Here is a 13,772-nt window from a genome sequence, read left to right as displayed (position 1 = left end):
CCAAAATCCCACAAAAATTTGTTCTCATTCAGGGCACAGGGTCAAATCTGTAGAGGTCTCTAGATGCCTAAGCGTGTACACAGCTACCTAATGGAAATTTCAAAAGTGCCTAACCCCTATGGACTTTAAAAATCTGGTCCTCAATCTTTAGCTGCACATGCTTATTTTTAAAATAATCCAGGTATTTGTTCTAATTTTGGCTCCATTCCCATGGCATGAATTCCCCCTTCTCTTGAAGACATGAGGGTTGCATTGGTGCAACAGGGAACTACTGTGAGTGTGCATTCTGCAGGTTTCATTCACAAAGGCTAGGATGCTGAATGAACTTTGTCCTGTTTTCTGTAGGGCCTTAATCCTTTCTCTTGTGACACTATTTACTAATTAACTCATTCACCCAGAAATTAGAAAAGGCACAGGAAAGAAGTGCCTGGGGAAGAGGGGATGAGAGAGACAAACTCTCAGTCCCAGGAGAGAGCTCCCACCTCTCCTATCCTTGATCTAAGGGGCTGAGGATTATGTGCTGTTGTAGATAAGGTACTGTGCATCACTGTAAAGGTGACAGGGGAAACGTAAATAAACTACACATGGTGCTCACAATCAGAGTGTCTCTGAGCAGGCTGTGTGCACTGGAAAAGACAGGAGTAGAGGGTGCACCCTGACAATAAAAACATTTAAGGCAAAATGGAAGATTACTTTTAGAACTGAGACATTGATTCCAGGTTGGGGGAAAACACCAGTAAAGTCACATTCCAAAGAGTAATGATGCACAGCCAGACAGTGATGTTATAATCTCTCTTTATTTTCTTTTGTTTTTTTGATGCATCCTTATATTCTCATGATGCGATCAAAGTTCTCATAGTGTGGAGCATCCTCATCTTCAGGATATCCTCCTATGGAATCTTTCCCCTTCACTGTGGAATTAAAGTTCTTCTTTCTGTTTTATGACAGTCTCTTCCTCAGTGAGATCCACTTTGCTTTCTCCAGAAGGAGTCTTTAAAAAATAAAATACACAAATGAAGTTCTGTGTTATAGCCTCTCATGATAAAAGGATCGCTTTAGTGAGTATTTGTTCTCCGTAAAATGAGTTTTAAAAATATTATAAGAACTTTAGATTTCTCTTTTACATCTTAATGAGATCAGAGCTAGTGCTGCTGTTACCAAAAAATGCAATCTCGCACCCACACCTCAGCCCCTGGGCAAAGCTTAGATGAGATGCCCTTTGTGTGAAATTCTGATAAACTCTTGAAAAACCAGTCACTCTCACTATGTAATGCATGGGCAGATCTAAAAAACCTGTAGCGATAATGCTTTGTCTTTTCTAGTGCAACCTCAGAAGAGCTGCCCTTTGAGTTTGCTATTTGTAACTTCCCCAGTAATGGAACAAAAAGTATTCGTCCAACAGGGGATTTGCACTTCAAGCAGTGCACTGTGCAAAAAACCCTAGTGTCTCCTGCAGTACTGTGCTGGACAACTTTGGGTGTCATTCGATAAGGACAGCAAATATAAGCAGGTGGGCTAATGCCAAATGTTCTCCCTCGAGCAGTGCAAAGCACATCTTGGATAGGGTTTCAGACTGGCTGTAGAATTACCCTGCAGCCCTTATACTTTAAAGTGGAATAAGGCACCAAGAGAGAAATAGCAGAATGCACATAGCTCTATAGTAAGCACAGAGGAGAGTGAGTGAATGTGACTCCTACCCCTCCTTCAAACACATGACTGGAGAACCTTCACCACAGCTGCAGCCCCTTCATATGTACAGCAGGAGAAGAAGCTCTGCTTCCCAAAACTAGCTGCTTAGTCATTGAACCATCTCTAAGCCCTGAGTGAAGGGTGAATCACATTCCTCAGTATTTCTCCATCCACCATCTCATTGCTTCCCTGTACCTTTACAGGGCAATTTCAGTGGCATCCTCAGTGCATCCTGGGCACCTTCCTTCTCACTCATTTTGGCAGAATAGGCCCTGGATTCCAGTGAAAGGCAGATTATGCACCAAGTTGTCCTTGCATATCCTTTCTCAGCAGAAGTTAGGTGTGAGGACTCTATCATTCCTTTTCTGTGTTTTCTACATGTAGCTTGAGTCTCAGGTTGTTAAACTATATTATTTGTCATTAACTCTTTCATAATGAAATACGTGTAAATATGCAACTGAGTCAATATGGAGCATCTCGTGCATACATCGTGTGCTCGGCAGCAGATGAAGCCCAGCCTCCTAGAGACAGGTTGAGTCAAGGGCACCAAAACTTGTGGTTGGTGATCCAGGCTATAGTCCAATCCGGATCACAAAAAGGAAAGGAAAACATTGCAGTTACTTCTGCCACAATGCTTAGAAAGGAGAGAAGCCCCTCTGAACTTAAAGGAAGTGGATAAAATGGGAGCTAGATGTGAACCTTTCCAATTTTTATCCCAACCAACTTCGGCTGAGGCTTTGATTTGTAAAATCAAAACCCAGTCAAAGTTCAGTTCTCTCTTGCCCAGATAGCAATTGCTTCCTGCTGCCCAGTAGGTGGCTACGCGAGCTTCTTGGCTCAGAGACCTGTAACATTAGCGTCAAGAAAAGAAGGATCATGTGTTGTAAACCCGGGTGTGGCTGAGTGGAAGGTCAAATCCTTTACCTTTTCTGCTGCTTCTACTTTTGGCTTGCTTTGTTTTCCTAAGAATTCAGCAAAAGCCTCAAGGGTGTATTCCCCATCATATACCACAACCTGAAAAGAATAGAAGGGTAAAGAATTATTCTATGCATAAAATGCCTGAAATCGGACCACAGCACACAGGGATTTCTGAGTTATGCAGGCTTATCAGACTCTCTGGACTCTTGCATTTAGTTTAAAAAGCCATGGAGGAGACTCAACAAATTCTAAAGTTAATTGGATATCCAGAATGGGGAAGGAGATAGATATAAATACCTGTGAGAAGAAAGGAGGGGATCCTGCACAAACCACACAAAGTACCTTACCTTATTATACTAGGCCTGGATCCTGCCAACTAACTATTGACATCTCATGCATATAATTAAGCAGATGCATGCATTTTTTTACAGAATAGAGACCATACAGAGTATGGGTGAGCTTTTCAAAGCTGCCTAAAACACTTTAATTGGAATTGGACATTGAAAGCTATTAGATGGCTTTGAAATCCTCCACCTAGGATGATTAAATTAGAACAAGAGGAAGATGAACTAAAGTAAATTTGGCTATACTTAATGGCTGTGAAGAATACTTCATGTGTTGAGACAGAATGGCAATGCTGAATGTTTGTTTAGGGAGTCTGGAAGAAAGATCATTTCACACTGAGAGCTTTAGAATTCTCCAACAATCGCTGAATACAGCACCGTTTTAGAGGATTTTTCAAAACTTGCTGTGTGGGAGCTTAAGGAAGATTGTAAATGTGTTTAGCCATAATGTAGTGTAAGGTTGTATCTGCGTAACACAAAAGTGCCCACTTGTGATCTGAGCAACTTTAAACATCCTCAGGTAGTGTAAACTGATCTACCTGCACTGAAATAAATGGGACTATGCTGATTTATCCCAAAGGAGGATCTGCCCTGTTTGAATTCAAAATACTATGTGCAAAATTCCTCCATTCCCTTGTGATTTCAGTTGACTTCCACCAACTGAATTCCACCAATTCCACTTCCAATTCATTCCAATTCATTTTGTCCATGCATTAAAATAGTTTGAATATGACAAGAAAATATACAGCTGCCTTATGTGATGTGTCCTTAAAAGTGCTCATGGCTTTTTAAGTTTCTTGAACAAAACAGTTGTTTTGACTCCTTCAGAGAAGATACATGTTCTCCAAAAAATCTTGAGCCTGTCTGCCCTCTGGTCAGGTAATCAATGATAGCTAAAGCAGCAGGGTCTCAGAGCCTGAAGGTTTTCAAAATGAGATAAACCACCCTCTTAAGCTGTCCTTGGGGTTTGCACCCAGGGAGAATTTTCAACATCTCTCAGAGCATTCAGTTCTTAAGAGGAAATAAATGCGTATGTCTCAGTGCCAAGAAACAAAAACGAATTGTCAGCCTTAAACACCATCTGAAAAAATGCTAATTTATATTTTATTTGCACACAGCAAACAGGGAGTCAGTCTGTTTCATCAAAAGATCTCAGCTAGTGTCTGGCAGACCCAGCCACTCCTTCTGAGGGTGTAAGCAGATGAAATATCTCCATGTTCCTTCAGCGCTGATGGTAACTGTCCCCATCAGAAAGTTAAATGCCGACTATATTTTTTTCAACTCTCCACATTTACCTAGGGGATTTAAGAGTTTTCTGATTCAGTACGGTGGCTGATTGCTTTTGACAACAAAGTGTCCTCTTCATGTCAATGGTCACTATTCGCTTGTTAGAATAAACAAATCTTTATTAAGGCCAAGACTTCAAAAACCAGACCCCTGAGTAAGCACTTCTGAAAATCCGGCTGTTTACAGAGGTATCCAAATGTGGACTTAAGAGCTGAGCCCCCACCAGCTTTCTAGTTACTTATTTAGAACCCTAGCGAGGCTCCTAGTTTTGAAAATCTTGTTCATGGGCCGAATCCTGCTCCCACTGACATCAGTGGGAGTTTTGCCAGTGCTATCAGTGAAAGCCGAATCCAGTCTTAAATGGCCAAAATCTAAAGGCATGGTTTGAATGAGGGACAGCTGATACCCCTGAGAAAAAATGGGTATTCCATAAAACCATCTTCGTATTGTGAGAAAGTGTCTGTCTGATTGCACACCCGTCAACTGAATAGGCCTGGGGCGGAGCATGCAGTAATGTTGTTTTCCTCGTGGCTTTATCACAGTCCTTTCAGGACAGCCTGAGGGAGATTATAGTTCTTGGAAGTCATGACATCCTCCTTACCTTAGTCCTAGAAAACAAGGACCTGATCTTGCTCCTATTGATGTCAATGGCAAAACTCCCATTGATTTTAATGAGAGCAGGATCTAGCACCCAGATATAAGGGGGGTTTGATATTTGCCTGCGGGGGTGGGGGAATCTTATCTCAAGGGTTTTACTCTCCAGGCTTTTCTTACAATGTGAGGTTAAAGTGCCATCCAGAAAGTTATCACTATCTTCATCCAGCATAGAGCTCTTCCTATCTGTAATTCTTTAACAGTGAAAGGTGTTGGGTAGAGTAGACACTGATACAGAACCACCAGCCCTCCTACACCAACAAAATCCCTGTCTTGGGAGTTGGGCATTGCGTGAAGCATTGTAATTACTATTTGTTGAAAGCTGACAATCATCTTGGTGCTGTACAAATATACAGAGATGTGGCTGCTGCCTCAAGGAATTTATGCTCAAGACGGGACACAGAGACAACAGTTCAGACATACAGTGTTCCCTATGTGCTGGCATGATTTTCACCTGGTCTGTTAGAATCATACAGGGGTCATGTCTGAAAGGCTATGAGGGAGAAATAGGTTCTGGGAAGAGATTGGCAGGAGATCATTTGGTGCATGAGAAGACAGAGACTAACCGATGCAGAAGGGTCAGACTGGAAGAAGACGCAAAGATGAGCATGGGAGAAGGCTACAAAGGGACCATTTATGAGAGAGAGGCTTACAGATACGGGAAACTCACAATTTTCATTGACCTTTGTCATACTAGCATTTAGTTCCCATCCCTAACATGAGAGAGGGATAAACACCACAGAAGTATTACAAGGAGCAAATAGTGTATTTCCTGCTCCTCTTTCTCTCTGACCATCTGCTTAGCATCTGGGCACCAAACTCCAGTCTAAGGCAAGAATGTGGTAGGAGAGATTGTAAGCTCTTTGGGGGAAGGCCCTATCTTTGTATTAGGCATGTACAGCGCCTAGCACAATGAAACCCTAATCCCTGACTGGGGCCTCAGAACACATCCACAGAATATAGATAATTAGTAATAGAATTCAGCAACAGCCTGGTGTGCCAACTCTTCATTAATTTTTTTAGAAAATAAAAGGTCATTAATATGTTTTTAAAAAGAATATTGAGTGGAAAACTGCAAAGTGAGAGGGATGAGAATGTATACATTAAGGCCAGACCCATTAGGGATCTGCAGGGCTGCTGTTCAGTTCATTAGAAGTTGTGCATACATGTCCAAGGGAAAAATCTCTCTCTCCCTAAAAGATTAAATGAGGGCAAGTACAAATGTCTTAGAATTTAATTTACGTGTGGGGCATGAGGAGAAAAATGAAAAGCTGAGTAATGTTTTAATTATAACAGTATCATAAAATTGAATTTCTTGGATCCAGAGCTGGCGTTTTCTCTTCAATTAAATTATCCATGTGGATGGAGGATTATGACTATGTGGTTAATATATTTCTATTTCTTCTGTCCTTTCTTGCAGTAATACTTTCAGAACATTATGCAATATGATGGTACATTACATAGCATATTCTAGAGATAATCAGCAATAGCAACAGCTCTTTGTTTTTTTATTAAGAGGCACTTGAATTTGCTGCTACTATGGGTGTGTGATATTGGCAAAGTGTTTCTGGCAAAGAGTTTCTGAAAAGCTCAGCGGACATGGCCTCTAAGACAATGTAAACATGTTTTCATAAGCCAAACTGCTACAGAAACTATTCAAACAGGTAACATGAACAAAGCACTGAGGTGCATAAGTCCTGAATTTGGGGTTTTTTTAAAATGAGAGTTACACCAAGAAGCCCCTGCAGAATCCATTCTCAGAGGCTAGCACAGGATCATGGCTGTAGGTTTTTTAGAGGTTAGGGATCTGCAAACACCCCTGAAAGTCCAGGACCACTGGAACCTAGGACAGCAAAGGGATTGACTCAAGTCACCAGAGACTATGGCTGTATCAACTTCATCAGTCCAGGTCTGTTAAAAGTCTAATATGGTCTCATACTAGAACCTGATACTTGTGAGGGCTGTAGGCAAATATTTTGCCCTTTAGTTAGTTTAAACTCAGATTCCTGGCAGAAGTGAGTACATCTTGCTCCATAAGAAATGTGTGAATAGACGAGGACCAATGTTTTTATTCTCGCTTTCATGGCACCCTTCTCACATGCTCACTCATTCTGATGTGCACACACACACATTGAATGTGTCTCACCTGGTTATTGGATCCAACAGGAAAGAATCTAAAGAATGGATAGCGGTCTAGCATAACTAACTGGATGTCATTTGCTGTGAAGTCTATTTTGGCAATTACTATATTTTCATGATTTTCATATTTCTTGCCCAGCTCATCCCAAATTGGTAAGAGTTTCCTACAATCATGGGACCAAGGTGCATCTGTAATTTTAAAAACAAAAATAGATGTTCACAAATCAAACCTATGAACTTACTCCACTGCTTTCACGGGAATACAGAAAATGGATAGGTGCCAGAGCTGAAATGGGCATTACCCACTTATAGAAACAATGGGGCAAATCAAAAAGCACAACGAAGTCAGTAGGAATTTGTCAGAGTAACAACTGAGCAACATCTGAGTAAAAACCAGAAGTTGTTGCCTAACAAATACCTTCTCTTCTGGTACTACTTTTGGGTGGCAGGAAGCCTTGTGGCTCAAGTAGGTCCCAGCATCTCCATCCGTGTTACATAGCAATGCTTTACTATCCTGAATTTAGAAGGGAGACTGGTTATAGCCATAATCCAAATATGGATCTGCTTTGTGTGACTGACCCTTTTCTCTAGACTATACCAAACCAAAACTCCAGAAGTGAATACCTGGCCCCACTGAGATCAATGGTAGTTTTATTATTGACTTTAGTGTGCCTAGGATTTCACCCCAGATTTGAATACCCCACATTTTGGGGGTGAAAGATTCAAATTCCAGATCAAGATTTTCAGGTTGGGCCCCTCTCTTCTTAAGGTATGGGGAGAGAGAGGGAGAAGGATCAGAATAAGCACTTAGAATGGCAGAGGCATCTCTGAGCCTGCAGAATCCGGTATTAAATCTTCGGAGAAATGGCTTTCTCATGAACTTCCTGTTGTTTCTGCATCAGTCAGGCCAGAAACATCATCATTTTGGCACTTCCATTTCAGATCTTGGGTGCAACCAAGAAGGGAATAAGCAAGCTAAAATGTTACAGAAATAGAAAGGAGGGAAGTTATCTTAACTCTTCTGAACCTCCATCTAGAATGGCAGAAACTTTGCAAGATTAGCTGATTGTGTAAAATTTCCATCAGCAAGGCACCTTACAGACTAACAAATTTATTTGAGCATAAGCTTTCGTGAGCTACAGCTCACTTTTGCGGATACAGACTAACACGGCTGCTACTCTGAAACCTGTCATCAGCAAGGGTTGACTTTGCTTGCATTAGAAATGGAATCTGAAGGGCCCTTTCAGCTTCAGATCCAAAACAATCTAAATGATCTAGTTCCAAGTGTTGACTTTGAAACCCATGAAACTCACAGGGGTTTGGATTCAAGGCTTCATTTTTTGGCTTATCTCTATTTTTATTTGAAAACCATTCACCTCTCCCTCATTTCATGCGCTACACCAACAGCAATTGCCAAACATCTCTTGAATACATTTGCATATAGCAAAACTGCTGATCATAATAGTACAGAATTAAATCCTTCATAATAAAAATAAACACAAAGTCCTAGCAAATCATCACATGACTTCACTAGAGAGGATTCCATGGTTGACCAAGACCGTCAACCCAAATAAATCTTTCATCAGTTCAACAATGCAGTCCTTGTTACAAAGTATCTCTTGAAACAGCAAAATGTCAAGTACACACAAAAATGATAAGGAAAGCCAGTGCATCAGAGGTGATGGATTATGCAGTTCCAGGATAGTACTAGTCTCTGGTAGAGTGTTGGAACTTCAGTGGTGTTGGAACTGTAGTTCCTTGCATGTGGTTTCTTTAATGAAATAAGCAAACATATCTCAGTTGAAATGTAAAACTGGGGTCCTGAACATTTTGTGCAGATATGGTTGTCCTGGTCAAGTTCCAATTTGCTCATGCAATTCTGCCCCCCTAAATTCCCATGCATTTTCAACCCAGAAAGGTATTCATCACTTTTCTTTCCTAAACCTGAGTGGTGTAGTCTTGGGCCCTTAAACATTTTCCACCTTCCTCTGTGGTGCTGCTGTAATTCAGCAACGTATGAAGGGGACCCTACAGATAGTTTGCAGCCAGCTTTGGGATCCTAACCATATAAGAAGATTATTATCAAGATTCAGTTATTAGTATGTCCATGGGAATTTTTCTGTGGGAGATGATTTGATCGCTTAGAAGTCCAAATACTACCCTTCCCTTCCCTGTCACCTTGGAAAAATAAAAATAATTGTGAAAAATAGTTCTATCGCTCAGATTAGGTCAAAAGGTCCAAGGTTCAGAGAGGGTCAGCAGCAGGAGCAAGACTGTTAGGGGATTGGATTGGGTATCTTGTTTCATGTAGAGGCAACTGAAAGGAAAACGAGGCTGCAACAATGCAGGTTTCTCCACCATCCTTCTTACAAACTGTACCTCAAAAGTGTGGTGATAACCTGAGTACATGCACATCTTTCTTCATGTTCATTGTTACCTGGCATTTTCTGTGGTATTTGTTTCCCTGAGGCCCACCTTGTTCCCGTGGTGTTCATCAGAATACCAGCAAGCTTGGAAACTTGCCCACATTTTAGGAAAGCCTAACATTGGCATTATAGGGCTAGGTTTGGTTTTGGGTTATGCACCCGTGCAGAGGCACAAGGGGGAGTAAGAGCTCATGGGTTACTTGGATTGTGGATCTGGGTGCACAGAGTGACTCTGCACCTGCTATTCCCACCCTGGAGCAGGGGGATGGGGAGGTGGGAAATAGGCAGAGCTGCTCTGCTGGTTGTGGGAAGGGAGAGTGATCTCCTGCTATTTAGGTCAGCAGGAAATGACTTCCTCTCAGAGGTAAGGGGAGCAGCAAAGGAATTGTGGCTCCTTTTCTGGGGTACCCCTAGAACATCACAGTAAGATGTCCTCCACTTGCCATGGGACGTGTCTATAGGACACAGTCTAGTTCCTATACTATGGCACATTTGAATGTTACATTGTGCAATAAAATGCCAAGATAGCTTTGTCTTTCATCATCAAGATTTCACATCGCCTTGGAAAGTATTGGCTTTAGGCAGTGATGAGCTGCCAAAATCTTAACAACCAGTTCCCTCCTCACCCCACGAGGGGGTTGTGGCCCACCCCCGCACCCTGGGAACTCCTGCCCCATCCAACCCCCCACGTTCCTTGACGCCCCCGCCTGGACCCCTGCCCCATCTACCCCCTTCCCCTGTCCCCTCACTGCCCCCAGAACTGGGCAGGAGGGTCTCATGGGCCACCGTAGTGGGTGCCCACCCTGCCCCTAAGAGCTAGAGGGACCTGCAGGGGGGCGAGGTGGGGAGACCCAGCAGTGCTTACCTGGGGCAGCTCCCAGGAAGCATCCAGCAGGTCCCTCTGGCTCCTAGAGGCGGGATAGCATAGCTAGGGGGGAGCAGGGGGAGCAGCCGCTGCCCCCACTGATCACATCAGAAGTGTCTTAGGCGCCAACTCCGTGGGTGCTCCGGGGCCAGAGCCCCCACGGGGAAAATTTGGTGGGTGAAGAGCACCCACCCACAGCTCCCCGCCCCACCCCGCGCCCAGCCCCAGCTCACCTCACCTCCGCTCCGCCGCCTCCCCCTCCCCTCAATGCTCCGCCCCCTCCCTTGGCTTCCTGCGAATCAGCTGTTCGTGTGGGAAGCCTGGGAGGGCTGAGAAGCGAGCGGCGGCTTCGCACTCAGGCCCAGGGAGGCAGAGGTGAGCTGGGGCGGGGAGCGGTTCCCCTGCGTGCCCCCCGGATTACCTGCTGCGGCGCAAGTGGCCCTCCTTGCCCCCCCCCCGCCTGAGCTCACCTCCGCTCCGCCTCCGCCTCCCTGGGCCTGAGCGCGAAGCCGCCGCCTGCTTCTCAGCCCTCCCAGGCTTCCCGCGCGAACAGCCGATTCTTGGGAAGCCAGGGGTGGGGGGCAGAGAAGCAGAGCAGGGCGGTGCGTTCAGTGGAGGAGGCAGAGGCGGAGCGGAGGTGAGGTGAGCTGGGGCCAGGCACGGGGTGTGGTGGGGCTGGGCGTGAAGCTGCCGGTAGGTGCTCTGCACCCATCAAATTTTCCCCATGGGTGCTCCAGCCCCAGAGCACCCACGGAGTCAGCACCTAAGGCACCACTTTTGGCTGGTTGTTAAATTTAGAAGCCCTTTTAGAACCGGTTGTCCCTCACGGGGGTGGGGGTGGGGTAGATTATGTCCTCACGGGACAACCGATTCTGAAAGGGCTTCTAAATTTAACAACCAGTTCTAGCGAACCGGTGCGAACCGGCTCCAGCTCACCACTCGCTTTAGGGATCCCTATACAGAGCAATCTTAAGTCAGTACATGAACCACAGTGTTTCCTTATGATATGGCACAAATCTTCCTATAATGCTTTGAGCAGACAGCAACGGTATATTAATTATGTAATGTATAGTGCTTTCTTTGATACAGAACAAATGCATTTGCATTTTCTCATCAAAGTGATCATGTTAAAACAATCTAGAATGATACTCACAGAACATTACAAACACATTCTTGGTCTTATTAAAGGCGACCCTGTTGAAGTTCTTTCCAACAAGCACCTTAACAGGATTCTTGTCCCAGTCCTCTGGAATTTCTTCACTAGGTACATGTGGCTAATCAGAAAGAGAAACAGGAATATGAAAGTGAAGGGGATATCAGGAAGCCGTATTCTGGTTCAGATTAAAGTGAGTCCAACTGGACAATACTCACCCAATGCCCTTACTTACTATACCTAGCTTTTTAAAATATTGTGAGTCACGTCAAACCATAAATAGGTTACTTGAACCTACATGATCCAGTTGTCCTACAAAACCTGGCTGAATAACAGTCAAAAGCTAGAGAACTATAGAGGTTGTTTATTGTGGAAGAGGAGTGAAGTGGCTGTATAACAGGGGTGAATGCCACTGCCTAGATTTCTCCATCCCCTCCACATGGTTCCTTCCTTCCTCTTGATGGAAGCTGTTAAATATGAAGGTAAATCAAGCTTCAGAACATTGAAAACGCAATACAGTTTACAGTGTATCTGTCTTGGAACGTATGTGGCATGAATGTTCTGATACCTCACTGTGATGACAAGCTATTCTAATGAGAATAGGGAGTGATCCAGCAGGAAATAATTGTAGTGAAAAGGATTATAAGGAGTCACAAAAATAAGGAAACCCACGTTCACTCACGACAATTGCAAGGTCGTATAATTCATTGCACTTTTATAGAAACTATCAGGATCTTCTGTAGCATCTTCATGCAATCTCAAAGCTCTCAAGTATTAATGAAGCCTCATATCATGCCAATGGTGCAGGCAAATATTATTATCCCTATTGTACAGATGGGGAAAATAAAGCTCAGAGAGGTTTCATGGCCTTATTTTCAGAGTTGTTCACCCTAAATGCCAGTTGAAATTAATGAAATTTAGAGGTTTTCATCACCTTTAAAATTCAGGCCATAAGCGACTTGCCTAAATTCACACAGAGAGTCATTGGCAAAATCCTGTGGTCCGTCTCAGTTATCCAAAATAAGGGAGTAGACCAGTATGCGCTGAAAATGGAGCAATGACAGCAACAAGAACAAGCTTGTAAAATCAGAACCAGGCTAGTACAGGGGGTAGATTATGAATTTAAATGACATTTTCACTTTATTTTTGCAAATGTGCTAGAATCTTCAACTGGCGTCAAATGGATATCTGATTCTGTGTCTTCAGAGAGGCATACCTTTGCTTTCCCATCTAGGTAGCTGTGACAGAAGCTTCTTAGATTCTCCACGGTAACCTCATCTGCAGGCATTTTGTACTTTGCGTCACTTGTCAGGTTTAAGATTCGCACCGCAGGGACGTCGACCTCAGTAATGCGAAAATACTCAAAAACGCGCCCATTTCTGGTTTCATTCGTGTCCACCAAGATGAACATTATCTGGAAAGGAAAACAGCATCATGCTGGACGGATATCCAGCTGCGTAGCCTTGCATTATACCCTAAAAGCAGAAGGTCTATTACCTTAGAAATAGCTGTGCAGTTGTTCACACAAATCAACATCTTTTGGATTCGTCCACAAGGACCTGCATCAACCAGCTCCATCTTTCACTTTGAATTTCAGGTTAAAAGAAATTAGAGTCTGGACATGAAACTCAGTTAAAAGCTACTGAATCTGAAGATGAGTTTAGATATGAAATTTCACCCTATGTTTGGGAATTCAGTCCAAGGGCTTTGGCTTAATCCATAGGAATACAGGCCAGATTTGAAGTTTAGATCCAGAAATAAACCTCCCAAAACTTGGCATTGTTAGGATCCAGGCCTATCTGCCACTGGAACTCTGAAAAACCATATACTGAGTGTGATTCACCCAGCAGTTTTGTAAACTTTTCTGTGCCCCAGCTCTGAGATAGTAACAACGTTCTAAACCAAGTATGTTTGGGCTTTTACTGAACCTACTTGATACTGCTAAACTACACAGAGCTGCAGGACACTAATATTTTAGACTTATTTCTCAGTCTAGTAAATTATATTGCTCTCTCCCACACAATCAAAGCTATGCTCCTTGCCCTGGTAAGTTCTCATAGCCCTGCATTACATGACAAAACTTAATAGTACAAAAATCTGAAATATTTATAATCCAGGTGTCTTTACCAATAGTAAAGTAAAATGATTGATGGTGGTTTTACTACCAGATGAATTCTCATTCTGTAGCACTTAGTGTGTTTGGAGCAATAGCAGCAAAATTGAATAACTGACAGTGGAGACTACTAGAAAGTGCTGTTTTTTACTGAAACTCCCTCTCCTTTGCTACACACACACAC

At 43.3% G+C, this 13,772-nt stretch overlaps 1 protein-coding gene across 1 annotated transcript in view; it reads right to left on the bottom strand.

The window, feature by feature from the left end:
- Positions 1–606: 606 nt before the first annotated feature.
- PDILT (protein disulfide isomerase like, testis expressed) overlaps positions 607–13,772 on the bottom strand; it is a 38,009-nt gene continuing 24,843 nt past the window's right edge. Inside the window, exons 7-11 of the mRNA XM_074965343.1 lie at positions 12,692–12,889; positions 11,476–11,596; positions 7,039–7,220; positions 2,614–2,703; positions 607–991 (exon numbers count right to left, since the gene is read on the bottom strand). Of these exons, the coding sequence (XP_074821444.1) occupies positions 920–991; positions 2,614–2,703; positions 7,039–7,220; positions 11,476–11,596; positions 12,692–12,889 (663 nt within the window). The 3' untranslated portion in view covers positions 607–919. The remainder of the gene's footprint in view (positions 992–2,613; positions 2,704–7,038; positions 7,221–11,475; positions 11,597–12,691; positions 12,890–13,772) is intronic.

This window comes from Natator depressus, chromosome 10 (genome assembly GCF_965152275.1).
Source record: "Natator depressus isolate rNatDep1 chromosome 10, rNatDep2.hap1, whole genome shotgun sequence".
Lineage (NCBI taxonomy): Eukaryota > Metazoa > Chordata > Testudines > Cheloniidae > Natator > Natator depressus.
The sequence above is the reverse complement of the archived record's forward strand: the minus strand, read 5'-3'. Positions and strand labels throughout refer to the sequence as shown.